Source organism: Nyctereutes procyonoides, unplaced genomic scaffold (genome assembly GCF_905146905.1).
Source record: "Nyctereutes procyonoides isolate TBG_1078 unplaced genomic scaffold, NYPRO_anot_genome, whole genome shotgun sequence".
In the NCBI taxonomy this organism is placed as follows: Eukaryota; Metazoa; Chordata; class Mammalia; order Carnivora; family Canidae; genus Nyctereutes; species Nyctereutes procyonoides.
In genome coordinates, this window is record NW_026575133.1 from 29,404,884 (window position 1) to 29,432,812 (window position 27,929).

The following is a 27,929-nucleotide window of genomic DNA, read 5'->3' on the forward strand; positions in this document are numbered from 1 at the left end:
TGGGGACCCGAGCCAGCCTGGGAAACGGGGGACCCAGGGACACAGGCTTCCTCCAGGAGACTCCCCAGAACCAGATTGGGGGCTGGAGGGAATCACCTGTGAGGCTGGGAGGAGGACAGGGAGGTATGCAGTGTGTGTGTGTGTGTGCATGTTAGTATGAGTGTACGTGTGTGTGTGAGCATGTGTTAGTATGAGTGTGTAGTGTTAGTATGAGTGTCTATGTGTATGAGTGTGTGTAGGAGTGCATGTTAGTATGAGTGTGTAAGAGTGTGTGTCAGTATGGGTGTGGTTAGTATGAGCATCTATGTGTATGGGTGTGTGTAGGAGTGCATGTTAGTATGACTGTGGGAGCGTGTTAGTATGAGTGTGTGTGGGAGCATGTGTTAGTATGAGTATGTGGAGTGTATGAGCATGTGTGAGTGTGTGTAGGAGTGCATGTTAGTATGTGTGTGTGTGTAAGAGCATGTGTCAGTATGAGTGTGTGGAGTGTATGAGCATGCATGTGTATAAGTGTGTGTGTAGGAGTGTGTTAGTATGACTGTGTGTGTAGGAGCACGTGTTAGCATGACTGTGTGTAGGAGTGCCTGTTAGTATGTGAGTGTGCGTGTGTGTGTAGGAGCATGTGTTAGTATGAGTGTGTGGAGTCTTAGTTGAGCGTGTATGTGTAGGAGGGCATTAGTATGACTGTGTGTGGGAGCATGTGTTAGTAGGAGTATGTGGAGTGTTAGTATGAGCATGTGTGTGTAGGAGCGCGTTAGCATGACTGTGTGTAGGAGTGCCTGTTAGTATGTATGTGTGTGTGTAGGAGCGTGTGTTAGTAATAATGTGTGGAGTGTTAGTATGAGCGTGCATGTGTGTAGGAGTGCCTGTTAGTATGTGTGTGTTTGAGTGTGTGTAGGAGCAAGTCTTTGGAATCTGAGGCCCGGAGAAGTCACCAGTCCCCACAGCAGGGGGGTCTTCATTGCTCGCACCCTGTCCTCCGACACTAGGTTGGCCTAGCTGGTTCTTACCCGCTGATGCTCCCCCAATGCTCGTGAAACATGCGTCCCGTGGACACGTTTTATCAACCACTTGTTCGAATGAACTTCTCTAATCCGGTGCCTGCAGCCCCTAAAATGAAAACCAGGCTACGATGCTCTGGACATACTGCGCACTTACGAAGGTGAGGAAATACGCAGACTCATTGGAGTGAGATTTTTGGTTGGAACGGAACCCTCAAGGGTTTCTTAATTAACCAGTATGCCCCATTCCCCAGGCATGTGGCTAATTGAAATTTTTCTATATGCAATGTTCATAATTACTACTAAATCCAAAGTGTTGGCGGAACAACTTAATCATAGAAAAATCCCATTATTTTACCTTTTCTTGTACTTTGCCACCACAGCGACCATGTCTCACACCTTTAAACAAAGTGCCTTTTCTCATCAGGGCCGCACTTCCTAAACTACTCCCCCTTTTTCTGCTCCCCAGGATCCCACCCCGTCTGGCCCAGCTCAACCATCACCTGCCCCGTGGAACCTCCCAGGCATCCCCTCCTGGCCGCACCCCTGAGCCCCCCCAGCGCTCTTCTCCTTGGCCTTAGAACCTGTGCCAGGAGCCTCTACCGCTGCCCCACAGACGTGCCTGGATTCACGCATTTGTCCAGCAAATGTCTTTTATTCCGTGCACCTGGCCCCATGCCAGACACGATAGCAGAATGGACAGACAGGGACAGTGTCAGGGACAGCAGCCCTCTCCAGTCTTCGTCCCCGCGTCAAGCTGCCTGGATGGGTGAGCGGGGAGGACTCGGTGCTCTGCTTCCTAGTTCAGGGAACACGGAAAGGGGGATGGGACGAAGTGGACGTGGAGGTGGGGAGGCCCGGCAGGGCGCTGTCTGGGTGGGAGGCCCGAGGGGACACGGCTGTCCTTCGGGAGGGGAGCTTGTGTTGGTTCCTGAATAAGGTGGGAGCTGTGGGGGGAAGGCGGCCACCAGGCGCAGTCAGGGAAAGCACAGGCTGGGGGCAGATCCAGGAGAAAGCTTGGAACAGGGAAGAGGAAACCTCGAGAAGCTGTGAGAGCTGCGGCCGTTCGGAGACAAGTGGCTCCCCGGTTGGTGCCGTCCCAGGGCAGCCACACTGCAGCGGAAGAGGCCGGTGGCCCGTCAGATCCTCATCGGTGACCCCGACACCCTGCGACCAGGCCACACCTGGGCTCCCTTCCGTGCTAAGGATCCTGAGGACGGGCTGCCCGGTGCAGAGGACCAAACGCGTCCCCCCCGCGATGAGCCTGTTCATCTGCCCCTTCGTACTGTCTCCTGAGTGCCTGCCCGGGGCCAGGGACACAGGGACAGGAGCCCCGGCTCCACAGTCTGGCGGGGACACAGAGCAACAGAGAGCACGTACGGCGTGACGTGGCAAGTGCTGGCGTGGGTGACAGGGACGGGCCTCGGGCCAGGAGCTTCGTGGCTTGGTTCTGCCAAAGCAAAGGCCATTTCTGGGTCCCCACCCCCTGCCCGCCCCGACCCAAGGTCTACATCTTCCTTACGGTCTCAGGTCGGCAGATCTGTCTCAACAGACCATCCTGGGACAACACTCTAAGCCTTCTTTCCTTAAACACTCAGCATTATTTACAGAATTCCCTTTTAAATGTACCCAGATATTGTACTAGAATATATCACTAAACTGAACTTATCAGTTTCTGTTCCCCCTCTTCAGGTTCTTAGCTAAATATCTTCATCGTCCCGACGACTTCGGGTTCTTAATCTCTTGGGGCGTGCGTGGTCATTATCCTGTTTGGAAAGAAAAATGGGACTCTTAAGTAATTGAGACGAATAAATTTTTTTTTTTTTTTTTGTAAACAACTCTGTGCAAACACCCCAAATCCTTACTAAATGTGATGCAGAACTTCCGTTTTAGGAAATTAATTTTTAGGTTGGATAGTTCTTTTGAGATGTATCCTGGGAAAGTTGCTTTCGTTCTTTAAGATGTTTTGTTTTCACTACTTGGTTTTTAAAATTTAAATAGGAAACTTTGTAACTTATCCCTAATAGGTAATGAAAAAGGAAACTTCTCCACAAATATATGCATTTTTCCCCCCACTAATTAAAAAGTACCATTCAAAAAAGTTAATTCAAATGTATACACAGGACAAGACCTCTCGGGTCTCCTAAAGAATCTCTGCGTATGACGCGGACAGTCTCTCCGCACCCGGTGTGACCTATGACCCCCCGCTACGGCATCTGCTCCAAGGAGCTGAGGGAGGCTCACCCCTCAGGACAATTAGATAACACAACAGACCACCTGCCTTCTCAGAGCTGGTGGGGCATCTGCTCCTACTTTACACCAACCCCGCAGCCCATCATACAAGGACAAGATGGACTGTCATGTGGGGGATTCTTCGGAGGCCGACCCCACCAGCGACCTCACCAAGGAATCTTTAACACGCTATTGACGGGAGGGATGGGTCAGGAAGACAAAACATAAAAATCTAAAAAAAAAAAAAAATCGAAGGCCGAGTTTGAAAGCAAATGACCTGAAATCCCTGAATATCGATGGGAGGCGTCACCTACTACAGCACAGATGGCCTTCCGATGACCCAAAGATTGGGAGAAGGCCAAGCTGGTGACCCCCACACAGAGGACAACAGAATGGGCACCTCACATGCTATAAAGGGCGGAGTGGGATACGCTCTGTTTTCTCCGACCACCGTCACCCACTCTGCTCAAAGGGGCGGCAGGGGCACCCAATGACACCCCAGATGGGGACGTATGCCAGTACCATCACCATCATTCCAGCACGAGGTAAACAGATTTCTGCCTTTGCAGCAGGCACCGGACCAGGTCAAGCAGTAAGTTGCCCCGTGTACGTGAGAGCAGTGGCCCCAGTGCTGGCCTCTAGTCTCGAGACACGTGCCAAGTAACTTACGGCCCTCCCAAACTCGGAGCTGCTGAACCCCCTTCTTTTAAACTAACAAATTAGGGGCACCTGGGAGCTCCGCTGGTGAAACATCTGCCTTCAGCTCAGGTCATGATCGCGGGGTCCTGGGATCGAGCCCCGCATCAGGCTCCCTGCTCCTTCGAGGGCCTGCTTCTCCCTCTCCCTCTGCTTCTCCCCATACTCATGCTCTCTCTCTTTCTCACTCCTTAATAAATAAATGTATCTTTTAAATAAACAAATAAAATACTGAAAAAAAATTTCAAGTATTTCAAAATACTGAAAAAAAAAATCAAGTATTCCCCAGAAGGACACCGACTGAATTTAATCATGTGTCTTGGATTTACTCAGAGGACAGACAGCTCCTGTCCTGCCAAGGTGATGCCACATGAGCAGGCACTGAGGACCGCTGGCCTTATGGACACTCTTGACTTTCCTCTGTCCCAGCTTCTAAAGGAACTCCCGCCGAACCCAGACAGGCCAGGCCCACCTTTCCGCTTTAGTAAGTTTTGCTGAGCTAACGGGGAAACTGGAGACATCTATCTGGAATTTTCGTCCTGGGCATGTTGTAAAGCAGTCAGGAAGTACTGACCACATCAGCTCCTTGCTCGTCCTGAATGGCGTTTTCATAATGTCAGTTTTCTATTTGAAGTGGGATTCCCGAGACAGGTACAGCTAAACACAGCTAGGACCTGCCTCGTGGTTTAGACGCATGCTTCCTACACCGGTGCCACTAGGAGCTGCCAGCGTGCTCCACGTCGTGTTTTGTTTGCTTTTGCACACGGGACAAAAATTATATTGAGATGCTCTATGCTCATTAAAAAAAAGAAAGAAAAAAAGCAAGAAAGAAAGAAAGAAAGAAAGGGAGGAAGAAAGAAAAAAGAAAGAAAGAAAGAAAAACTGTCAATTACTTGCCTTTTTTGTATTTTCGGCACATCTCTTGGCACTCCGAGTTACTCTGTGACGGGGTTCGCTCTCCAAAGCATTTCCTCCAGGAGGGTCTGTGATTTTTCTGGATCTCAAACACTTCGGGGCTGAAGGCTGCCTCACGTCTTCCTCTTGCTCCTTCACGAGAGCACCCCCTCCTCTCTCCCCTTGCTTCTCCTCTGCTACGCCGGGCGAGGGCATCTTACTCGGCCTCGCAGATCGCAGACACATTCTACTTTCATGGGGGGCTTTGCCCCCAGAAGCAGAACTCTTGGCTCTGTCTTCTGGGCTTTGTGGCTTCGTCTCTTGGGAGGTCTTCAGGGGCTTCTTGTCACTTCTCTTTGTTTTCATCTTCTCTGCTGCGGCTGCTGCTGTAACAGGCTCGGGTCTTTGCTCTTCCACTTCCGTTTTATTGGGGCGTCTGGAGCGCAGGGACCTTCCCTAAAAATTTCAAGACACCCGCAGCATGCCAATCATGAGTAATACAGTTCTCACAATTCGACACGGACAGAGAGACGCACACAATCCAAGGGAACTTGAAAGAATTCGCCTGAAAAGTTTACAGTTGTTTTCTAAGGTGCCTGGAATCACTTTGCTCCAGGGAGAAATCCTCCCTACTGCTCAACCGTGAATAAGGCATGAGGTCTACACCTTATCACCACATCTGAGTGTCATAGGCGTCAAATCGGATTACAACACACATTAAAAGGGCACTCTAGAAAAATGCCCCCTTTTCAGGCAGTAAATGACTTCCTAATCCTTTACCAATCATTGCTGGAGCAGGACAGGAGAACTGGGATTTCTGGAAGTGGATTTACCAACTTCTCTCCGTGTAGGAGGAACCCTCTCTACCTCACAAGCCCAGCAGGTAGGCCGTTCTCAGGACACAAACCCCCACGCAGATTGTTCTAACCCCACGAAGACTGCTGCAGATCCCACTCCAGCCCAGTGCTCCTGCTGGTGGGGACTGGAACCACACAGGACTAAGCTCCCACCTGTTCTCGGGCGCTTTCCCACCCCTGCTGAGGAGCAGAACTCAATCAGTTCCTGAGAAACTCTGGTCAAAATGCGTAGTAGTCATTTTGACTACTTATTTTCCCCAGACTAGTCTCTCTAGAAATCCCAAAATGATTCTTTACCTTGGTCTGCAGTTATTCAGCATTGGATGCAGACCCCCCCACCCCCGGGAAAAGATATCCACAGAGACTCAAACCGAGGACAACTTACACCCAACATCAGCCCCCAGAGGAGAACCCCATCTGAGGGCCTATCATGACCACGGGACACCCAGTATCACCTGATGTGGCGGGGTCGTCCTTCCTACTTCTTGTCCCTTTGCCTCAGCCTCTCTGTGGCTCCTGGGCAGGTCTCCCATGACTTCTATCTTTTCCGCCACAACCCTCAGCTTCTTCACGGTCAGGGGCTGCTCCGGTGGGTCACATCCTTCTCTGGGAGCTGTCCTCCTGGAAGAAGGCTTCTGGGGTGGCTTCTCCTCTGCAGTGTCCTGGGCAGAAGTCGCAGAGCGCAGCCTCTTCATTCCTGTCTGACCTCCGTCCGTTCCTCGTTTCCTCTTGGAGGACAGGGAAACGCTGCCTTCACTTCCAGATTCTACAAGAGGGTCTCTCTGGCCCACCAGGTCGTCCACGGCTTTTCCTTTGGGGGCCCTGACCCCTCTTTGCAAAACCTTCACAGGTTTCCTTCTGTCTGGAGTTTGCTTTGGAGTTTCCTGGATGCTACTCGCCTCATCTCCCAGTCCCTTGGTGTGACCTGGCATTTGGGAGGACTCTTTGGAACTGGCCAGGTCTTCCGGGGCTTGAGACTTTTCTTTAGGTGCTCTCAGCTGATTTTTCCTGAGCATTACATTTTCTGCAGGGGCCGCTTTCTGCTTCGTGGTTTTATTCAACAGTTTGTTGTCTTCATCACCACCTCCTGGTTCTGTGTGTGAGTGTGTGGCTCCCCGCCGCGTTCGGGTGGGCTTCCTGAGAGCTGACGGCTCTTCCTCTGGGTCCACTTTCTTGGGAGAGGTCTTGAGGCGCCTTCTCCTACCTGTTGGCTTGTTGACTGGTTCTGCTACTGGAGATTTGCAGGGTACGCTGGTGGCTTTGCCATCAGCCATTGGGTCCTGGGTGTGCTCTGGGGTTTGGAGGAGCTCTCTGAGGCCAGCCAGGTCTTCTGAGGTCTGGACGTTTTTCTTGGGTGCTCTTGGTTGCCTCTTGCTTCCAGTTACATTTTCTGCAGAGTCCAGTTTCTGCTTTGGGATTGCCATGGACAATTTGGTATCTTCATCACCACCTCCTGGTTCTGTGTGTGAGTGTGTGGCTCCCCGCCGTGTTCGGGTGGGCTTCCTGAGAGCTGATGGCTCTTCCTCTACATCTACTTTCTGGGGAAAGGTGTTGAGTTGCCTTCTTCTACCTGTTGGCTTGTTGACTGGTTCTGCTACTGGAGATTTGCAGGGTACGCTGGTGGCTTTGCCATCAGCCATTGGGTCCTGGGTGTGCTCTGGGGTTTGGAGGAGCTCTCTGAGGCCAGCCAGGTCTTCTAAGGACTGGACATTTTTCTTAGGTGCTCTTGGCTGCCTCTTGCTTCCAGTTACATTTTCTGCAGAGTCCAGTTTCTGCTTTGGGATTGCCATGGACAATTTGGTATCTTCATCACCACCTCCTGGTTCTGTGTGTGAGTGTGTGGCTCCCCGCCGCGTTCGGGTGGGCTTCCTGAGAGCTGACGGCTCTTCCTCTACATCCACTTTCTGGGGAAAGGTGTTGAGTTGCCTCCTTCTACCTGTTGGCTTGTTGACTGATTCGGTTACTGGAGATTTGCAGGGCATTTTGGTGGCTTTGCCATCAGCCATTGGGTCCTGGGTGTGCTCTGGGGTTTGGAAGAGCTCTTTGAGACCAACCAGGTCTTCTAGAGAATGGGTCATTTTTTTGGGTGTTCTTGGCTGCTTCTTGCTTCCAGGTGCATTTTCTGCAAGGTTCAACTTTTGCTTTGGGGTTTTCTTGAACAATCTGATGTCTTTATCATCACCTCCTGGATCTTGCTCTGTGTGTGTGGCTTCCCCTGGCATTAGGATGGGCTTCCTGACAGGTGAGAGCTCTTTCTTTAAGTCCTCCTTCCCCAGAGGTATCTGGAGATATCTCTTCATGTGGGTTGGTGTGCTGCCTGTTTCTGCTGGTGGAGATTTGCAGGGCATTATTGTGTCTTTGACAATAGCTATTGGTTCCTTGCCGAGCTCTGGAGTTTGGAAGAGCTCTTTAAAACCGACCATGTCTTCCAGGAATTGAGCCTTTCCTTCCTTGCTTCTAGTTACATTTTCTACAGGGTCTAGCTTCTTTGGAGTTTCCTTAGACAATTTAATGTCATCATCACCACCTCCTAGTTCTCTGCGTGAGTGTGTGCTTTCCCCCAGCATTTGGGTGGGCTTCCCGAGAGAAGAGGGCTTTTCCTCTAGGTCCACCTCCTGGAGAGGGGTCTCGAGCTGTCTCCTTCTGATTGTTGGAGTGACTGAATCTGGTACTGGAGATCTGCAGGGTTCACTGGTGGTTTTGTCATCAGCCATTGGGTCTTGGCTGTGCTCTGGGGTTTGGAAGAGCTCTCTGAGGCCAGCCAGGTCTTCTAAGGACTGGATGTTTTTCTTAGGTGTTCTTGACCTTCTCTTGCTTCCAGTTACAATTTCTGCAAAGTCCAGTTTCTGTTTTGGAGTTTGGTTAAATAATTTGATGTCTTCATCATCACCATCTCCTGGTTTTCTGTGTGAGGGTGTACTTTCTCTCGGTGTTTGGGTGGGCTTCCTGAGAGCTGAGGGCTCTTCTTCTAGGTCCAGTTTCTGGAGAGGGATCTCGAGCTGCCTCCTTCTACTTGTTGGTGTGTTGACTGGTTCTGCTAATGGAGATTTGCAGGGTACGCTGGTGGCTTTGCCATCAGCCATTGGTTTATCTGTTTGGTTTGGTGTTTGCAAGAGCTCTCCGAGGCCAGCCAGGTCTTCTAAGGACTGGATGCTTTTCTTAGGTGTTCTTGACCTCTTCTTGCTTCCAGTTACATTTTCTGCAGAGTTCAGTTTCTGCTTTGGAGTTTGGTTAAACAATTTGATGCCTTCATCAGCACCTCCTGGTTCTCTGTGTGAGTTTGTGCTTTCCCTCGGTGTTTGGGTGGGCTTCCTGAGAGCTGAGGGCTCTTCTTCTAGGTCCAATTTCTGGAGAGGGATCTCGAGCTGCCTCCTTCTACTTGTTGGTGTGTTGACTGGTTCAGCTAATGGAGATTTGCAGGGTATGTTGCTGGTTTTGCCATCAGTCATTGGGTCCTGGGTGAGCTCTGGGGTTTGGAAGATTTCTCTGATGCCAGCCAGGTCTTCTAAGGACTGGATGTTTTTCTTAGGTGTTCTTGACCTCCTCTTGCTTCTAGTTACATTTTCTGCAGAGTACAGTTTCTGTTTGGGGGTATCCTTAAACCTTCTGATGCACTCATCATCAACTCCTGGTTCTTTATGTGAGTGTGTGTTTTCCCCCAGCATTTGGGTGGGCTTCCTGAGAGCTGAGGGCTCTTCTTCTGGGTCTACTTTCTGGAGAGGGGTCTTGATCTGCCTCCTTCTACTTGGTGTGTTGACTGGATCTGCTGGTGGAGATTTGCAGGGTACTTTGATGGTTTTGTCATCAGCCATTGGTTTATCTGTTTGGTTTGGTGTTTTAAAGAGCTCTCTGAGGCCAGCCAGGTCTTCTAAGGACTGGATGTTTTTCTTAGGTGTTCTTGACCTCCTCTTCCTCTTGCTTCCAGTTACATTTTCTGCAGAGTTCAGTTTCTGCTTTGGGGTTTGGTTAAACAATTTGATGTCTTCATCATCACCTCCTGGTTCTCCGTGTGACTGTGTGCTTTCCCTCGGTGTTTGGGTGGGCGTCCTGAGAGCTGAGGGCTCTTCCTCTAGGCCTACTTTCTGGAGAGGGGTCTTGACCTGCCTTCTTCTACTTGGTGTATTGCCTGGATCTGCTAGTGGAGATCTACAGGGTACTTTGGTGGTTTTGTCATCAGCCACTGGTTTATCTGTTTGGTTTGGTGTTTGCAAGAGCTCTCTGACGCCAACCAGGTCTTCTAAGGACTGGGCAGTTTTCTTAGATGTTCTTGACCTTCTCTTGCTTCCAGTTACAATTTCTGCAAAGTCCAGTTTCTGTTTTGGAGTTTGGTTAAGTAATTTGATGTCTTCATCATAACCATCTCCTGGTTCTCTGTGTGAGTGTGTGCTTTCCCTCGGTGTTTGGGTGGGCTTCCTGAAAGCTGAGGGCTCTTCCTCTAGGCCTACTTTCTGGAGAGGGATCTTGATCTGGCTCTTTCTGATTGTTGGTGTATTGACTGGATCTGCTGGTGGAGATTTGCAGGGTACTTTGATGGTTTTGTCATCAGCCATTGGTTTATCTGTTTGGTTTGGTGTTTTAAAGAGCTCTCTGAGGCCAGCCAGGTCTTCTAAGGACTGGATGTTTTTCTTAGGTGTTCTTGACCTCCTCTTCCTCTTGCTTCCAGTTACATTTTCTGCAGAGTTCAGTTTCTGCTTTGGGGTTTGGTTAAACAATTTGATGTCTTCATCATCACCTCCTGGTTCTCCGTGTGACTGTGTGCTTTCCCTCGGTGTTTGGGTGGGCGTCCTGAGAGCTGAGGGCTCTTCCTCTAGGCCTACTTTCTGGAGAGGGGTCTTGACCTGCCTCCTTCTACTTGGTGTATTGCCTGGATCTGCTAGTGGAGATCTACAGGGTACTTTGGTGGTTTTGTCATCAGCCACTGGTTTATCTGTTTGGTTTGGTGTTTGCAAGAGCTCTCTGACGCCAACCAGGTCTTCTAAGGACTGGGCAGTTTTCTTAGGTGTTCTTGACCTTCTCTTGCTTCCAGTTACAATTTCTGCAAAGTCCAGTTTCTGTTTTGGAGTTTGGTTAAATAATTTGATGTCTTCATCATCACCATCTCCTGGTTTTCTGTGTGAGGGTGTACTTTCTCTCGGTGTTTGGGTGGGCTTCCTGAGAGCTGAGGGCTCTTCTTCTAGGTCCAGTTTCTGGAGAGGGATCTCGAGCTGCCTCCTTCTACTTGTTGGTGTGTTGACTGGTTCTGCTAATGGAGATTTGCAGGGTACGCTGGTGGCTTTGCCATCAGCCATTGGTTTATCTGTTTGGTTTGGTGTTTGCAAGAGCTCTCCGAGGCCAGCCAGGTCTTCTAAGGACTGGATGCTTTTCTTAGGTGTTCTTGACCTCTTCTTGCTTCCAGTTACATTTTCTGCAGAGTTCAGTTTCTGCTTTGGAGTTTGGTTAAACAATTTGATGCCTTCATCAGCACCTCCTGGTTCTCTGTGTGAGTTTGTGCTTTCCCTCGGTGTTTGGGTGGGCTTCCTGAGAGCTGAGGGCTCTTCCTCTGGGTCTACTTTCTGGAGAGGGGTCTTGATCTGCCTCCTTCCACTTGTTGGTGTGTTGACTGGCTCTGCTAGTGGAGATCTGCAGGGTACTTTGGTAGTTTTGTCATCAGCCATTGGGTACTGAGTGTGTTCTGGGGTTTGGAAGAGCTCTTTGAGACCAACCAGGTCTTCTGGAGAATGGACCATTTTCTTGGGTGTTCTTGACCTCTTCTTGCTTCCAGTTACATATTCTGCAGAGTCCAGTTTCTGCTTTGGAGTTTCCTTGAACAATTTGATGCCTTCATCACCATTTCCTGGTTCTCTGTGTGAAAGCATGATTTTCCTTGGTGTTTGGGTGGGCTTCCTGAGAGCTGAGGGCTCTTCCTCTAGGTCCACCTTCTGGAGAGGGGTCTCGAGCTGCCTCCTTCTACTTGTTCTTGTGTTGACTGGTTCTGCTAGTGGAGATCTGCAGAGTACTTTGGTGGCTTTGCCATCAGCCAATGATTTATCTTTGTGGTTTGGCTTTTGGAAGAGCTCTCTGAGGTCAGCCAGGTCTTCTAAGGACTGGGCAGTTTTCTTGGGTGTTCTTGACCTCCTCTTGCTTTGAGTTACATCTTCTGCAGAGTCCAGTTTCCACTTTGGAGTTTCCTTGAACAATCTGATGTCTTCATCACCACCTCCTGATTCTCTGTGTGTGTGTGTGCTTTCTCTTGGAGTTCGGGTGGGCTTCCTGAGAGCTGAGGGCTCTTCCTCTCGTTCCACTCTCTGGGGAGAGGTCTTGAGCTGTATGTTCATCCTGGTTGGCATGCCAGCTACTTCTGGTTTTGAGGATTTCTGGCACTTTTCTGCAGTTTTATTTCCCACATCCATTCGTTCTTGGGTGTGAGTGGGGGTTTGGAGACCATGGAGGTCCCTCAGGTCTTTCTTGGGTTCTGGGTCCTCCCATCCTGTGAGGGTGGTCAAGTCTGCTACTGGTTCCCATTTTTGCTCTGAATATCTTCTTGATCTCCTCACAGCTACCTTCTTTGCAGAATTTTCTTCTGACTGGACAGCTTTTGTACATGCTTCAGAATAGCTCTCCCATTCCTCTGTCACTCCCTCCAGGTTCCGCCCTCGCTGTGGAGTTTTTGTCAGACGTTGTCCTGAAGTGCTCTCAGCAATGTCTGTTTCTGCTTCTCCGTCCTTGGGCCCTACACCTGGCATCCGTGTATTTCTGAGCTCCTCGGACCTTCGAAGCCTGTTTTCATTTGATGCCGACTTCCGAGGCTCTGCCCCTGATCCTGGAGTCTTCTCGATGTTTGTATTTACTCCAATAGCCTGTCGTCTGAGGGCAGGGCTTGCAGGACTTTGATTAGATGGCTCTTGTAATGCATTCTGACTCATGGAGAATACATTCTCTCCTACAGGAAACAGAAACACACATGAGAAATATATTCTGTTCCCTGTGTTGTGCCAATTTGGTATTTTACCTTTAGGAAACATTGCAGAAGAGCCAATAATTCAGCCTCCTACCCACCTGGCTAAGCATAGGAAGCTGGCTACTTATGTGGCCATAAGTCTGTCTTACATATGAACCACGTACACTTAAGAAGAATGGTATCCGGTGACATACAGTGGGATCATATTGAGGTGGTGATTAGGATCTACAGGGATTAGATAAAAGAAAAAAAATTCCTTAAGAAGGGTCTTTTGAAGACTGCATCTCTGTGTCTCAGGCACCTGAACACGGACATTCTTTTCTTCAAACACGAGAAGCAAAGAGCCATTTCTCCTGCTGAACCACCAAGATAACATGGCTTATCCTCAGTTTGCATGGGGTCTATACCGCATAGAAAACACCTGCTTGTCGGCATAGGAGGCACTGTTAGTGTAGTATGCGGTTTCCTCTATGACAGGTACAGGGTAACCAGTACTCAGTGAGAGGACGGTACTCAGTAGAGGACAAAAAGACACTCATTTCTCCCACCTCGGGCTCACACCAGGGCACAGACCATCCTGAAGATCAGAGGTGATAACTGCACAGTGCACACAGTATCTTTCTCTTTGGTTATGTACACTTATTTTGAGTTTGAGAAATTTATATAACCATGATAAAAGATCACTGTACCTCTCTGCAGGTCAACCCCTTTAAATAAAGAAGACAAAAGTGTACATAGGTAGCTTGCAATTATTACTCCATGGTATTAAAATTATTAACACAATTATTAGTTATATTAAATAAAATGTTATTATTACAATCATTCCTTTTTATGCCACTCGCTAAATAACATTAGTTCAACTGCTAGTAGGAAATTTCCCCAAACACAACAGAAGAGAGAAGCTACAAATGATTTTTTTTGGGAGGGGGGGCATCTAATGTAGAGAGATAATACAGCATCTGTTGTAAAACTAAAATAATAATACCATCTACAATTACTACTGAAAATACCAAAGCGCAAGGAAAGAAAAAACCAGTAAACCAACCCAAATCTTCTGAAGTGCACAGCAGAGGTTTTTCTCCTGAGTTAGGTACTTGAAACTCTTTTCCAAGGAGATCTTCTGAATTTGAAAAAGTTTTGGGACATAGGCTCATTGTTTGTAACTTCGCTTTCGCTGGAGTCTTGAACATTTCAGTTAACCCTGTGAGATGAGAATAATGGAAAAATAATTAACATATTGCTCATATGTGCCAACAGTCCTCACATACACCGGAGGAAGCAGCAGAGAGTGAACAGGGAATCACTCCCCAGAATTCTTGGAAGACGGGGTCACATTATAATAATGAACTCATTTGGGACACCTGGGTGGCTCCGTCAGTTAAGCATCTGCCTTTGGCTCAGGTCATGACCTCAGGGTCCTGGGATCCAGCCCCATGTCCAGCTTCCTGCTCAGAAAGGAGTTTGCTTTTCCCTCTGCCCCTCATCTTGCTTGTGCTTTCTCTCAAATAAATAAATAAAATCTTAAAAAAAAAAAAAAAAAAAAGAACTCATTTTGTTGAAGAAGAGCAATGGGAAGTTGGAATTATATCTCCTCTTCTTTGCCTTTCTTCTTGGTGAGAAAATCTAATGAAGGAAGCTGACATCTCAATCCTGCATGGTTGCCCCGATCCTGAGCAGCAGCCGGGAGACAGAGACTGGCCCCCGGTGCTTCCCCTCCAGACATCCAGGAACCTGGCACCCTCATGCTGCCTTGGAAAGTCATAGCTTATGTAGACCTGGTTATTATGCACAAATAAAACGTCCCAAATTTTTAAAAAATGACTGTCCATTGGGCTGCCCGTAATAGTATTGTCAAGTGATAATATCACCATCTTTTCATTTTAACACCCAAAAGTAATAATAACATAATCTCAGAAAAAAAGAATCAGACAGTACTTTAGCTGGAAGATCCAACTTTCTGAAACACTAAAATTATCCCACTTTTCTGACTTTTCTCATTTCGCCATCAATGGGTCAAAATGTTCTCAGTCTGGCATCTGTTTGCAAACTGTGTTTGGGAAGCCTATTTTGAAGGCCCTCAAATCAGCCAGTTCACTTAAAAATCTCATCCCTCTGCCCCTATTCGGGCCTTCCTTAAAATACCCAGAATCCAGTCTTCTGTACAGACTGATGTTTTGTCATGAAAGTTATTCATAGCAAGGGGTGGAAAAGTTGTTTGGCTTCCTAAGAAGGTGGTCTTAAAGGAAGATTGAGGAAATCCACTATCCTGGGTACAGAGTATTTGCATTTCTATTAATTTTACCTTAAATATATTTTTTGAGAATTGGTTTTCAATGCTTCAACACATAAGTATTAGTCATATTCACACGTGAACATAATTTACAAGGATACTCTTATGTGCACGTCTGCACACTGGGTGGCATAACTCGAAAATGTTTTTCTCATTGAGCACAATCTCAAAACTTCTGCATTTTTGTGATTTTTTTTTTAAAGCTAAATATGTTGATCAAACTGTGACTGTAATCACAGGGTACCTTATCTGGGTTATACATCTTTAAATGGGTTTCAGATGGGTTTTCCATCTTAAAATATGCCAGGAAGTAAAAACAAGATTCCATCTAATGGGAGGTGGACTCGGGTCTCACCTCCCTCCAAAAATGTTCAAGGCAGAAAGCAGTGGTCAAGCCATGTAGCATGGAATCCCAATCCTGGGCTCTTGCTTTGGTTCTATCCTAGAGCAACCATAAGGAAGTCACATCCCACTTTTACCCAGAATGGAAACACTGGCTCAATTGTTGATGCTTAAGGGAAACCTTCTTACAGGCCTTTGTTTCAAGACGTAGTTAAGCTTCATAAAGGAAGAAAATGGTGAAGCAGCAAAATATTGCTCAAACCAACTGCTCTAACTTTGGGACAATTGATTAGTAGAAATGCAGGGAAAGGGCAATTATAAGGGCAAGCCTGCTTTTTTCACCATAAAGCAGCTTCCAGTTCTCTCTAACCATGCTGCAATCCAAGGTAAAGATGTGCTTTTACCATTCATACCTGCTTCATGCAGGACTCATGATCCCTCATTATCAGCGGACCCGCTCTTCTTATCCAAATCAGCCTTCCCTTCCCTTCCCTTCCTTGAACCATCACGACCCCAGGCAGCTGACTAGATTGTTAATCCTCCCGTCCCTCTCACAGTAGACCCAACCGTAGCACCCACCCACATCCTCACAGGTAGGAGGATCAGAGGGCTACGGTTTGTAAGACCCAAGGCTAGGTTTTTTTACCTGAAAGGTCTTCATTAAAGTCCATTTTTTTGTTGAATACGAAGTTGTTCAGCATTCTGTAGGGTCGAGTGGGCACATTTACTTTCTCAATGTGAGCTTTCCCTATTATTATGGTACAGGGAGAGTTGGCATGGCCTGTGCTAAATTGATTGTGAACGTTGCTAACAGGCTTCTAGAAAAAATAGAACAAGATGAACAAAACGTCAAAGCATAAATCCACACTTCATGTAATCTTACAGGATAGTATGTGCTGAAAGAGTGATTCCTACCTTTGGTGTATTCATTCTTCTTTGCCTTTTGTTCAGTTGTCTTTGGGGGCCGTGTTTAACCACTTTAGCTTGTGTTTGTTTGGCACCAAGTTTTACTATGTCTGCCCACGATTTTGCCACTGTCAGAAGGAAAGTGTGTTGAAACGTTTCCATTTTTTTAAATAATAAATTTATTTTTTATTGGTGTTCAATTTGCCAACATACAGAATAACACCCAGTGCTCATCCCGTCAAGTGCCCCCCTCAGTGCCCGTCACCCATTCACCACCCCCACCCCCAGTTCGTTTCCCAGAGTTAGGAGTCTTCATGTTCTGTCTCCCTTTCTGATATTTCCAAACCAGCATTCATGAGAACATTTACCTTAAGACCTAACCTGCTAACACAACACTCACCAATTAAATTGGCTTCCGAAGCACCACTCCTTCTTCTGGAATAAATCATCTGCAAGATTTCATGTTGGCTTCGATCGATGGAAGTTCTCTTTGAAGGCAAGTTGCCACTCCTCCTCCCTCCCCTCTTGGGAATATCTGTGTGATGAGGAGATTTGCTGCCCCCAGGGACCGAGGCCACCTTGCATGACCTACGGCGTGTGTCAGTAGCAACTGGAGAAGTTTGCATAGGATCACGAGCTGGAGATCCCTTACGCTGGGGTTGTGTGGTCACTTCCAGTTGGTTTTCTGAAGAATCTTCTTTTCCTGATGGTGGGGGGCATTCCTGACGGGATTTAAATGTTCATAAGAAAGCTTACCACCAACGGAACATCTCTGTGGTGAAAACCCTCCCCAATGAAGAAGTTTAGCTGTTTAAAGCACCAAAACGTTTCAACCACTGTCTGTCAAGTGTCAGGTAGAAATGGGAGTCTGTGGCCCCTGCTTTAAGAAAAAACAGGATGGAGAGAAAAAACAGCAAATAAATCTTAATTGGGGTAATTCGGAAAAAGTGGAAGGAATCTCCTAAGGAGTGACCAGTGAGCCTGCTCTCATCTGAATTGGCAAAGAGCACCATCTGTGGGTGTTTAACCCTGGTTGGTCTACACGGGAAAGAAGGCTGCTCATTTCTGGGAGCCAGCATGAAAAGATTTGGTATGAACAGAAATTAAAGACTGCCCAGGCCCTCTGATGGGGATGAGCTGTGGGGCCATATCTCTCTAGAGACCTAAAGTCAAGAGGACAACAGAGTCTAGGGTAGGTGAATGAAAATTCTAACTAGATGATGGTCAAAATCATTGGTGTGTTGCCATCCAAGACTTTCCTTTACACCTTACACACCTTATAATTCTAAAAGAAAAAAAAAAAGCCTTATGGTTATGTGTCATGAGGTCTCCAGTTTCCTTGTAATTGCTAGTGTTTTTATTAAAGACTTTATTGACTTATTTAGAGAGAGAGAGAGCACGCAAGAGAGCACCAGAGTGGAGGGAGGGGCAGAGGAAGAGGGAGGGTCTCAAGCAGACTCCCCAGCTGAGTGAGGAGCTGGGCACAGGGCTCGACATCATGACTTGAGCCAAAAATCAAGAGTCGGATGCCTAACTGACTGAGCCACCCAGGTGCCAGTGTAATTGCTAGTTTTTACTAAAACCCTCGAGGGGGATGCTTGGATGGCTCAGGGCGTGATCCTGGGATCCGGGATCGAGTCCCACATCAGGCTCCTTGCACGGAGCCTACTTCTCCTTCTGCCTGTGTCTCTGCCTCTCTCTCTGTGTGTGTGTGTCTCTCATGAATAAATAAATAAAATCTAAAAAATAAAAAAATTAAAAAAAAATAAAATCCTCGGGGGATCACCTGTAAGCCTGGCTGGCCTTAGGAGGCCCCTGCAGGAGAAGGCGGCCCTGAGGGCTCGCCCGTGCTCAGCCATCTTAGAATTGTGCTAAGGAGCCCCGTGAAGGAGCTCTCCTTGACACACATATATATTTTTTTACTTTTTTATCAGAAAGAAAAAGGGTCTTCATAATAATTGTACCAGTGGGGGGCATTTGGAAAGGCTGTGTCACAGGGATGAGTGAGAATGTTGGTTGCCCAACATACCTTGATGATTTTCTTCAGGACAGGTGGGGTGTGGCTTACAAGAGACCTTCTTGGTGTTTCTCCTCTCTTGAGAGGTGTGTTAGGAGGTAAGTTTTCATCAAATAACTCCGGTTTCAGACGACCACCAAAGGAGACCCGCCTTCTTTTCAGGGGTATTCCCTCAATCTTATCTAAAGTAACGAATACAAAGGAGGAGAAGGAATGAAAGACATACGCTCAGGACTTGTTTCAGGTTGCTGTTAGAGACAAACCACAGGTGAAGTCCCCCGAAATCTAACACCACAGCATTTCACCCCTTTGTACTGCTGAGAATCCGGAGCTGCTTCAAGAGCTCAGGAGAGACCCAGGGACAAATCAACAAAAACGTCAAGTCCCGGCTGGATAGGGCAAAGATTTCCTATAAAAGGGTGAAAAACCCTGTGTGGACAGAGGTTGGTAAAGGGATTGGTCTGGACTGGTGGCTTCTACTTCTCAACAGAGATGGATGTTTCCACAGTGACCTGAGAGGGTTTTTTCAAAAGACTTGTGTGAACTCGGGCTCACCCAGACCTACCTAGTGAGAAGTCATGAACTTGAAAACCTCTCCAAGTGACTCAAACAGGCGATTCATGGAGTCCACCACACATCCTTATGAGCCAGCCCTCGACATAAATCCCTGGTCTGAGGGATGCCCTTTCTGAGACTCGGGGACATGTGATGGATACGTGCGGGTTTGATTTCAGAGAGTCGCACACCTTGCACGCAGAGCCTCTGCTGAAGGGGCCCAGGCAGTAAGCCTGCTACTTCAGAACACCCACAGAGCCTCCCCCACCGAAAAGCACGGAGAGAGCCCAGGAGGTACCAAGCCTCCTCCAGAGGTCAGAGCTCTGTAACCCACTGTGTGACTTAAGGCTGTCAACTCCCTATTTGCAAGAGGGAAATGACAGGAACGCCCATCCTGTGGGCACCCCTGCTGCCTGCATAGACCATCAAGTGTGAATGCCTGATGCATGAACCCATGGGTATAGTCGGGAATTTATATGAAACACTGGACTATCTATGTGTAGATGCATGGGCTGCTAGTATAGATGAAATCATATGTATATGAATATATATGTGCAATTCTCCTACGCTAGTAGGAGACCTTGAGAAATACCCGAGATACCCCATATTTTAACAGTTCCAAGGGATTTCCCTGGACTTCATTCAAAGGAGCAAACTCCTAGGATACAGGTACGTATGGTTCAGAATTAAAACCTTTGTGAAAAGCAATTATGCTTCTTAGGCTTATCTTCCTTCCTATCTTCCTATAGGTAGAGAGAGAATCCAACATGTCTTTGGATCCCCTTGAGATCCCTGGCTGTGTTCCTCCCGGACAACCCACACTTCCTCTGGAGCCCCTCGTTACGACTCTCCAGGACGAGCCCATCAGAGTAGGCACATATGGCTGCCTCATGAGCGCACCTCCACACCTCACAGACTCTCCACCACAGTGAAGCCACTACGGAGCGAAGGAAGGCCTCATGAATCTAGATACGAGGTAGGTGTGAGCTTGTGGGAGAAAATAAATGCAGTTAGGTAAACTTACTATTGGAGTCACCAAAGTTGCTGGTATCAACTGAACTATGACCAGGTAACTCAGAGCACGTGTGCCCAGCTGTGGCGCCCACTTTCTCAGGTTGGTGGACAGAAACTCCTTGAATCTTCCTTTCAACTTGAACGGGCAACGGAGCCAAAATAGTGTGATTCTGAGTTTCTGTTTCTGCGGTAACAATGTCCACACTGGGAGGTACACTCCTCTTCTTTTTGGAAAAGAGTTTTTCTGGTGTGTCTTCAAAATTATCAGCATTTTCAACTTTAGCGGGTGTTTGATTTCCGGCTAAGAACTTCCTAGGAGTAAACGTTTCATTCTCTGTCCCGAAGCCTTCCCTCTGATCCAGATTCATGGATTCACTTCCACTGGTAACACTCATGTCTTCACTCCGACGTTTTCGGGAGGAACTGTGTGGGGAACGTTGGGCCAGGGTCTTGGCTCTTGTCATCTCCTTAGGAGGGATGCTGGGACTCATGGCCTCCTTGGGATTCTGAGCAGCGTCCTCATCGTTTCTTCTGTCTTCAGTCAGGCTAATTCCTTGTTTCCCCAAAACAGAGTCTGCCTTGATTTGGGTGAATCGGCCCGATCTGGGTCTGGATTTAAGGGAGACCGGGACTTGTGTTCCGTCTTGTAAACCACCAGAACATTCGTTCTCCGGGGCAGGATGACTCTCTGATCCTGATTTTTTACTGCTCTGCAGAACATTTCCTTTTTCTGATCTCACATCAAACTCTTCCTTCATTGACACATAAAGCTTCCTAAAGGGAGACTCATGGTTTTCACTATTCTCAAGACACCTTGTAGAGGGGAAAGACTTCAATTTTCTATTACAGCTCACTAAGGGTACGCTGGAATCTTCCTTATAATCCCTAGCTGTAGGATCTGTCACATTTCTGTAGTTCTCTCCAGGCGGTTCTGAGGAATGAACAACATCAAGAGTTTGGCTGGCAACATGATCTCCAGAGCCATCCAAGACTGTGCTGGCTGCTTTGCCATTCTTCACGTGCACCAGAGGACTTCCTGAAACATCTTCAGAGACTTTTGAACGGGCACTGGAATCTTGAACTTTCCCATCTTGGCAATGAGTTATGAAACAAGAAACAGAAAGTTCTTACTGAAAAGTTCTGTACTTATTGAACAGAAAGTTCTTAGTCTCAATGATTAACATTGTGCAGTATTCAAATTTTAAAATCGTTTCAAAGTGTCTTATAATCTAGCTTTTCACTGAGCCTACAAATTACTTAAGGCCCAAAATGTGTGACAAAAGCATTCTGATACTCGAAGTATGATACAAACAAATAAGTCACATCAGCCTCCTATAACCAATACGAGGGATCACATGCTATTACTCCACGAAATTCAGCTGACCGCTGTGTTATTTAATTATATCTGGACACTCCGATAAGCATGGTGCCCTATTCCTCACTTGAGGAAAAAGTTAACTCAGTGTCTGCCTATTTGTTACGTTAAGTAACACAACTTCCTAACTTATATGAACCTTGATGTGGAATGTTTGTGTTCTTGTTGTCTCTTCCTTGCCCTGACACTACACGGAGATCTGATCTTGCAGGATCCAGAATAAAATCAAAAAACTACTAACCAGGATCAGAAGAGAAGCTAGATCTGGAGACCCGGAGCAGAGATTCCTGTGAATTGGCAAAAGACAAACAGCGATTTAGGTCCTTTTTTTTTTTTTCAAATACCAACAGTCATATTTATGAAAATATTCTTGCTATGGATGCTCTTCCTTGCCAGACTGCTCTTATAGGAATTTTAGAGACTTTGAGAAATGAGCCAAAGACATTCAGGGACAAGTGCTCACAAGACAAGTATTTCTTAACTGATTTTAAAAACAAACTTGAAGCTCCAAATTGTATAAATGGAACCTCAGTTGAGTTTTTCTAACTTCCTCAAACATCTTTCTCATCACCCTATGAAAGAACCAAAACTAAAATTAAACGTCACCTACACTGGGCATCTGTGAACTTTACAAGGGTGCAGAATTACTGACTTAAGATTTAGCCTTATCAGAAGAGGCTGCAGGACCTGTGAGTGAGCTGGGGCCCCCCCTTTGGCCTGTTTGCTCAGGTTGGCAGGTGCAGCCGACAGCCGGATGTTCAGGCGAAAGTGAAACCAGCAGGCCACAGGCGCCTCTGAACCCAGCAATCGGCTCCAATGTTCTGACCTGGCCCCCAACAGCTGTCTTCACAAACTGTCAGGAAATTTTTTAGGGGGCTAGGAACAACCACAGAATAACAGCGACATAAGGTATAAAATTTCAATGTTGCTTCAAAGAAGGAAAACTATCTCATCTGAATTATTATGGGGGAAAACAACCACAAAATATACCCAAAAGCAAATAACTTCTTTCTTCAATCAATTTCAGATTTCTTGGAATTTAACACGTTGTTTCTCAAACTCGCCAGGTGAGGGATCGGTTTCTAATTTCTAATTAGAAGTGGGCCAATTTTAGGACTAAACCACAAAAATGAATTAAAATGTAAAAAATGTATACAAAATATAATCATATAAGCCCGTTTTTTGTAATGTCATATTCCATAGACATAAAAAAATCACTGTCAAACACGTTCTAAGTATTCAGTTTCAATATTGACTTTATCACAATCCAGACAATCCTATCACAATAGGCCATTGAGACCACTTCTAACTTGAAGTCCAGCTTTTTGGTTGGTGCCCTAATACCTACCAACAAAGTAGGTAGAAAACCTCAAAAGGTAGCTTTCCCCCCAAAGCCCATGAGGGGCAAGGTCACCAACAAGGCCATTCCTCTAGGGAGGAAGCAGCACCTTGCAGGAGCAGAGATCTCTAGTTGAAGGCCCTCCTGCTAATTTCAGGAGCAAGTACAATATGACTTTTTAAGCCAGTGAATTACGGCCTGGTCACAGGAGACCAGCTAGGGTAGCTCATAAAGGATAGAAATTCTCAGGACATGTCCTACTAAGTCTCCAAGGATGGGGACAGAATTGCATTCTGGTAAGCCGCACCGTCCGGCTAGAGATAGGTAATAAGATTCTCTTCTCACATGACACGGTGTGTAACACTCCCCCAGTGGCACGGGTTGTCTCTCCACCAAAATTAGAAAGCATGCCTGGTACTCACAGCTCTGATGTGATCATTTCAGATGCATTGAAATGGAGGAGTACAATAACCGGAAGATAACACGAGCCACTAATCTAGTTCCTACATTTTTTTTTCCTTTAAGATTTTATTTATTTATTTGACAGAGAGAGAGAGAGAAAGAGCACACGCAGGGAGTGAGGGGCAGAGAGAGAGCAGCAGGCTCTCCACTGAGCAAGAAGCCTGACACGGGGGCTCAATCCCAGGACTCTGGGATCATGACTTGAGCCGAAGGCAGATGCTTCACCCAATGAGCCACCCAGGCGGCCTAGTTCTCAGATTTTAATTTTAATTCTATGTGATGGGCTGTCCTAACTAAAGGTTTGCAAGAAGAGCAGGTCGTGAGATACTCCAGAAGCCTTTGGACCAAAGTGTAAGACTTAACTTAGTCCTCTCATTGTGAAAATAAAAAGCATAGTTGTAAATTATTCCGCTATGTCTAAGTTCAACTTGTTTAAGACCTCAGGCACATGTCCCTCTCATAACTGGCAAGTCACCCTCCCTTGTGAGACACCATTCATCGACGTGCATATAAATGATCTCACGCTGTCATGCAGAAGAATCAGAGCCCAAAGTTGGATAATACCCCCCATCACCTGTTTGCGTTTTCGTCCTGGGCATTCAGTTGACTTGCTTCCATTCTGATGAATTTCGTTTTCATACCTGAAGTGCACAGAAGGACAGATACATACTCAGATTCAAGATCTGTAACTCACGGTAAAGCCTCCTTATCTGATTAATGTCCAGGGAGCAAGGAATAAACTGCAGGTTTTATTCAAGATCAGAACCTTATTCACGGAAATAAATGTAGAGTGAGAAAAGATCTTACACCGAAAACTTTGATACGTTGCCTCAAATTTCTTTTGGAACGTTACTGTCGGAGGCTGGGACCCAGATTAATTTCTGAACACTGACCAGCTAGTTGTGTGATTTCAATAATACCTGTGTACCTCCTCTGTGAGAACCTACTGACTAGGAGAGCCAACTAGATTTCCACCGATGTACATCCATGGAAATCATCTGAGGCCTTGGAAGGTCACCCAGGATGCCCAGCGGCACCTGAGGCCTGAGGCACGTTGTGATGTCACCTACTGCAGGGTCACCGCAGAGCCACCATGTACCTTAGGGTCACGGTGACCTTCTCTTTCCTGCCTACTGCATCTGTATCTGAAGAAAGACTGGCACATTCTTGACTATGTAGACAGACGTAGCAACATACCCAGTCCTTCTACTGGACCTGGGCACAATTCAGAGAACAACCTTCTATGGATATAGTGAACCTGGCCTCAGTGAGGTGATCCGAAACAGCCGGCTGTCTGGAATTAGTTCTCATGGTCACAGAGTTCATGGTTAAGTCCTTCTTCCTAAGACTCCTTCCCCACTCTTGTGTTGGAGGTATTGAATTATCTTAATTAATCTCAATCTGAACAGCATCTCATTTTGGGGAACACATTCTGATCTCCATTCCACATCAAATACTTCCTACCTAGAAGTCTGTTCGAGAAGCATTGCCTTTGAGAAATGAAGAAGGCAAATTCTTCACAGAGGCACACAGAGAAAGAAACGACCGATTGAACAAACAGAAAATATCTCTTTAATGCGACTGGAGGTAATGAGGTTGGCATTCCATTTGGCAGCATGGATGACCAAAAGGACCTGACTATGTGATGCCTATGAGAGACACAATGAATAATCGATGGCACCTACGGGATGAACGTGGCAGGATGGGAGAGGACACGCCATGCATACAATAGCCAAAAAAGAGACGGAGGGGGGGTTACACTAACGTCAGACAAGATATATTTCAAGATAAAAACTGTTCACGGACATCAAGCATATTTTATGATGATAAAAAGATCAACCTATCCAGAAGATAAACCAATTGTAAAGTAACGTGGGTGGAATAGCTGGTTCCAAGAGACAATCTAAACCTTAAGGATTATGAAAAGTTGAAAACAACGTGCCAGAAAATATGATCCTATGCAATCACTGATAAAGAGCATTACTAAAGCTACAGAGTATCTCAGAAAGATAAGAGATAGAGCTTCATCCACCTGGAGAGAATTCTAAATTTCAACACACAATCTAGCCTCAGCATATAGAGAGCAAAAACAGAAAAAAAATCGTCAATGTGTGATTTCGACCTACCGGCCCGAGTAAGAATCAAGGGGTAAATCACTGATTCTAGAGCTGGAGAGTTGAATCTAATGGACATATATGGACAGAACATAGCACCTGGGAGCACATTCGTTTCAAACACACAGGAGAAATCAGCACAAAAGTCACAAAGCAGGCCCCTGGTCATCTGGTCATAAAGCAAGCCCCCGACTCACTTCAAAAACTGGAAATTTCCTAAATGTCCATCCAGAATGAAAAAATTGTGTATAATTGCGTATGTAACTGTGACATTACTTCAATGAGATACTTATGATGCAGCAAGAAAGAACAAACTGGGACATCCACGGTCTGCATCTCACCAGAAGTCAGTTACAAGTACATTCTTCATTATTCCAAATTTATGGAGTTTTAACAAAGACAGACAAAACCACAGTGGTTAGAGATGCATGCTTAGGTAGCCAAATTCCAAAGACTTTATGTTATCAGAAAAGCCACTCAGGTGGTTTACTTGGTGAGGGAAGGAAGTAGTGATTAGCAGACATATTAAGAAGGTTCTGGGTGATGTGTATGGCTTGGGCGGTGTATTAGTTTGCTAGGGCTGCCGCAACAAGATGCCACACACTTAGTGGCTTCAACACGGAAATGTATTTTCTCACAGTTCTGGAGGCTGGAAGTCCGAGATCAAGGTGTTGGCGGGACTCCTCCCTCCTGAGGCTGCTCTGCTGGGCTTGCTAGGGCCGCCCCTCCGAGCACCTGCTCCCTTTCTTCTGTGTCCTAATCTCTTCTTACAAGGACATCAGTCAGATTGGATTAGGGCCCGCCCTAAGGCCTCGAATTGGCTTAATCATCTCTTTAAAGACCCCGTCTCCAAATACAGTCATATTCTGGGTGCTGGGGGTTAAGCTTTCAACATAGGAAATGCGAAGGGACACAATTCAGTGCATAACGGATGATAATCACCACGGTGCTCACTCCACCATAAGCTGAGTGGACATCTGGTGTCTTTCCCCATGAGCCTCTTCTACTTTTTTTTTTTTTTTTAAAAGATTTTATTTATTCATGAGAGACAAGAGAGAGAGGCAGAGACACAGGCAGAGGGAGAAGCGGGCTCCCTGCAAGGAGTCCAGGACCCTGGGATCATGCCCTGAGCCAAATGCAGACATTCTACCCCTGAGCCACCCAGCTGTCCTGCCGTTTTAAAGATTTTGTTTATTCAGTCTTCTACTTTAAAATGAAACCAAAACTGAAAAATTATATGGTTTCACAACACTTGCAACAAAATAAACCCCACGAGGATCTGGTCACCCCTCTTTGGCTCCGTTGGGGGCACTCAGATCCTCCAAGGGGATCACACGAGCCCCAGGTGTCATTCCTTCTATACCCAGGTGACTCCAGACTGAGAACCAGTGGGGAGGGGCGACCTCAAGCACTCTGACGTCATCAGCATCACAGAAAAATCCCAGAAGTCTAGTTTTGGAGCATCAGAAGGTCTGCTTATGCCGAGAATGACTAGTTTTTAGTTCTCACCCACCTGAAAGATCGATCAACAATAGTGATCACATCTCCGTGCTTTAGTTGCACAGGCTCATCAATAGCACAGCCGTTCACCTGCGTCGGATTGCTGGAACTGAAATTAAACAATACCGCCTACAGAGGAGAAGAAACGGGAAAATAGATAATTGATGAATGGGTAAGAAGTGAAATGAAAACTTAAAAAATAAATTGATTTCAAACCCCCACTTACCTCCTGCCCACTGATTTCAATTTTGCAATGCTGTTTTGACACGACAGGGAGCTGGATACGAATGTCACATTCAATACCCCTTCATCGAAAGAAATTAAGAGTTTTAGGCCACTTTAATTTTTTTTTTTTTTTTTAGAAATTCCATGAATGCTTTGAAATAAAACAGCATTTGACTACATGGTTGATCCATTAATGAAACGACAGAAAGGGAAAATAACCTGGGTGACAAGAGGACCTGTGCATTTTGCAAACAATTTTGACAAGTATCATATAAGCGACCATTTTAAATCTTTAAAACTTCGGGTACTAGAAAACGATTACAATGGAAAATATTAGAATACAAAACTGGATTGCCTTTTTACAGAAATGCCTATGCTTATAAAAGTACCCAAATCAGGGAGTACTTTATACCAGTTTGGAGAAATGAATGGATTGTTGATACTCTGTACATTTTTTCCTATAAAGAAAGGTTCATGTGTGTTCATTTGTAATGTTATGTACGTTTAAAGGTTTATTCATCACTACACATGCTGTATTTTATGCTAACACCTGTCTATGCAGCAGCCTCTTCACATACAAAGACAATTACATCAGCACCTGTATCGTGGTGTTGTTCAAACAGTGAATGAATTATACATGCCTGCCGTTCGCCTGGCACACAGTCAGTGCCATGTACTCATGAGCTTTTGGTTGTTTTAAAACTACACTGTTTTAATGGACAGATTCACAAATCTGTTATTAAAAACACGAATGCAAGCAACGAATAAGCATTATTAGATTCGACTTGCCTCCCACACAAACAACATCAGCAGGAAGCACCAGAAGGGAGAATTTCCAAACCCATGTGCAAAACTAATCAAAAGTTATTTAAGTTTCCTTAAGTTAAGTTTTCCTTAAGTTTCCTTAGGTCTCTGGTGTTACCTTTACTGTAAGTCTAAACAGTTATATACTCTCCTCTCCGTTCTCAATATACTATTCTAGAGCTACAAATATCTCTTTCTAGAACATATATAAAAGATGCAGTGGCTTAAAATAATTGTAGAACTGGAGGGCTCCCAAGGGCTGATAGACTCGGTCTGTGTGAGTGTGAGTGTGTGGTAAGTTTCTTTCCCTACGTGTTGCACAGTGTTCTTAGCCTTAGTGAACAAACAGCTTTAGGGGTTGCAGCCTAG

General features: G+C 46.2%; 1 protein-coding gene across 1 annotated transcript in view; it reads right to left on the reverse strand.

Moving 5' to 3' along the window:
• Positions 1-1,642: 1,642 nt before the first annotated feature.
• MKI67 (marker of proliferation Ki-67) overlaps positions 1,643-27,929 on the reverse strand; it is a 29,301-nt gene continuing 3,014 nt past the window's right edge. The window contains exons 3-15 of the mRNA XM_055300066.1: positions 26,758-26,836; positions 26,545-26,660; positions 23,492-23,558; positions 21,358-21,403; positions 19,752-20,831; positions 18,185-18,354; positions 16,556-16,877; positions 16,165-16,283; positions 15,896-16,067; positions 13,663-13,818; positions 6,136-12,599; positions 4,827-5,279; positions 1,643-2,767 (exon numbers count right to left, since the gene is read on the reverse strand). Coding sequence (XP_055156041.1) covers positions 2,702-2,767; positions 4,827-5,279; positions 6,136-12,599; positions 13,663-13,818; positions 15,896-16,067; positions 16,165-16,283; positions 16,556-16,877; positions 18,185-18,354; positions 19,752-20,831; positions 21,358-21,403; positions 23,492-23,558; positions 26,545-26,660; positions 26,758-26,836 — 9,310 coding nt within the window. The 3' untranslated portion in view covers positions 1,643-2,701. The remainder of the gene's footprint in view (positions 2,768-4,826; positions 5,280-6,135; positions 12,600-13,662; positions 13,819-15,895; positions 16,068-16,164; positions 16,284-16,555; positions 16,878-18,184; positions 18,355-19,751; positions 20,832-21,357; positions 21,404-23,491; positions 23,559-26,544; positions 26,661-26,757; positions 26,837-27,929) is intronic.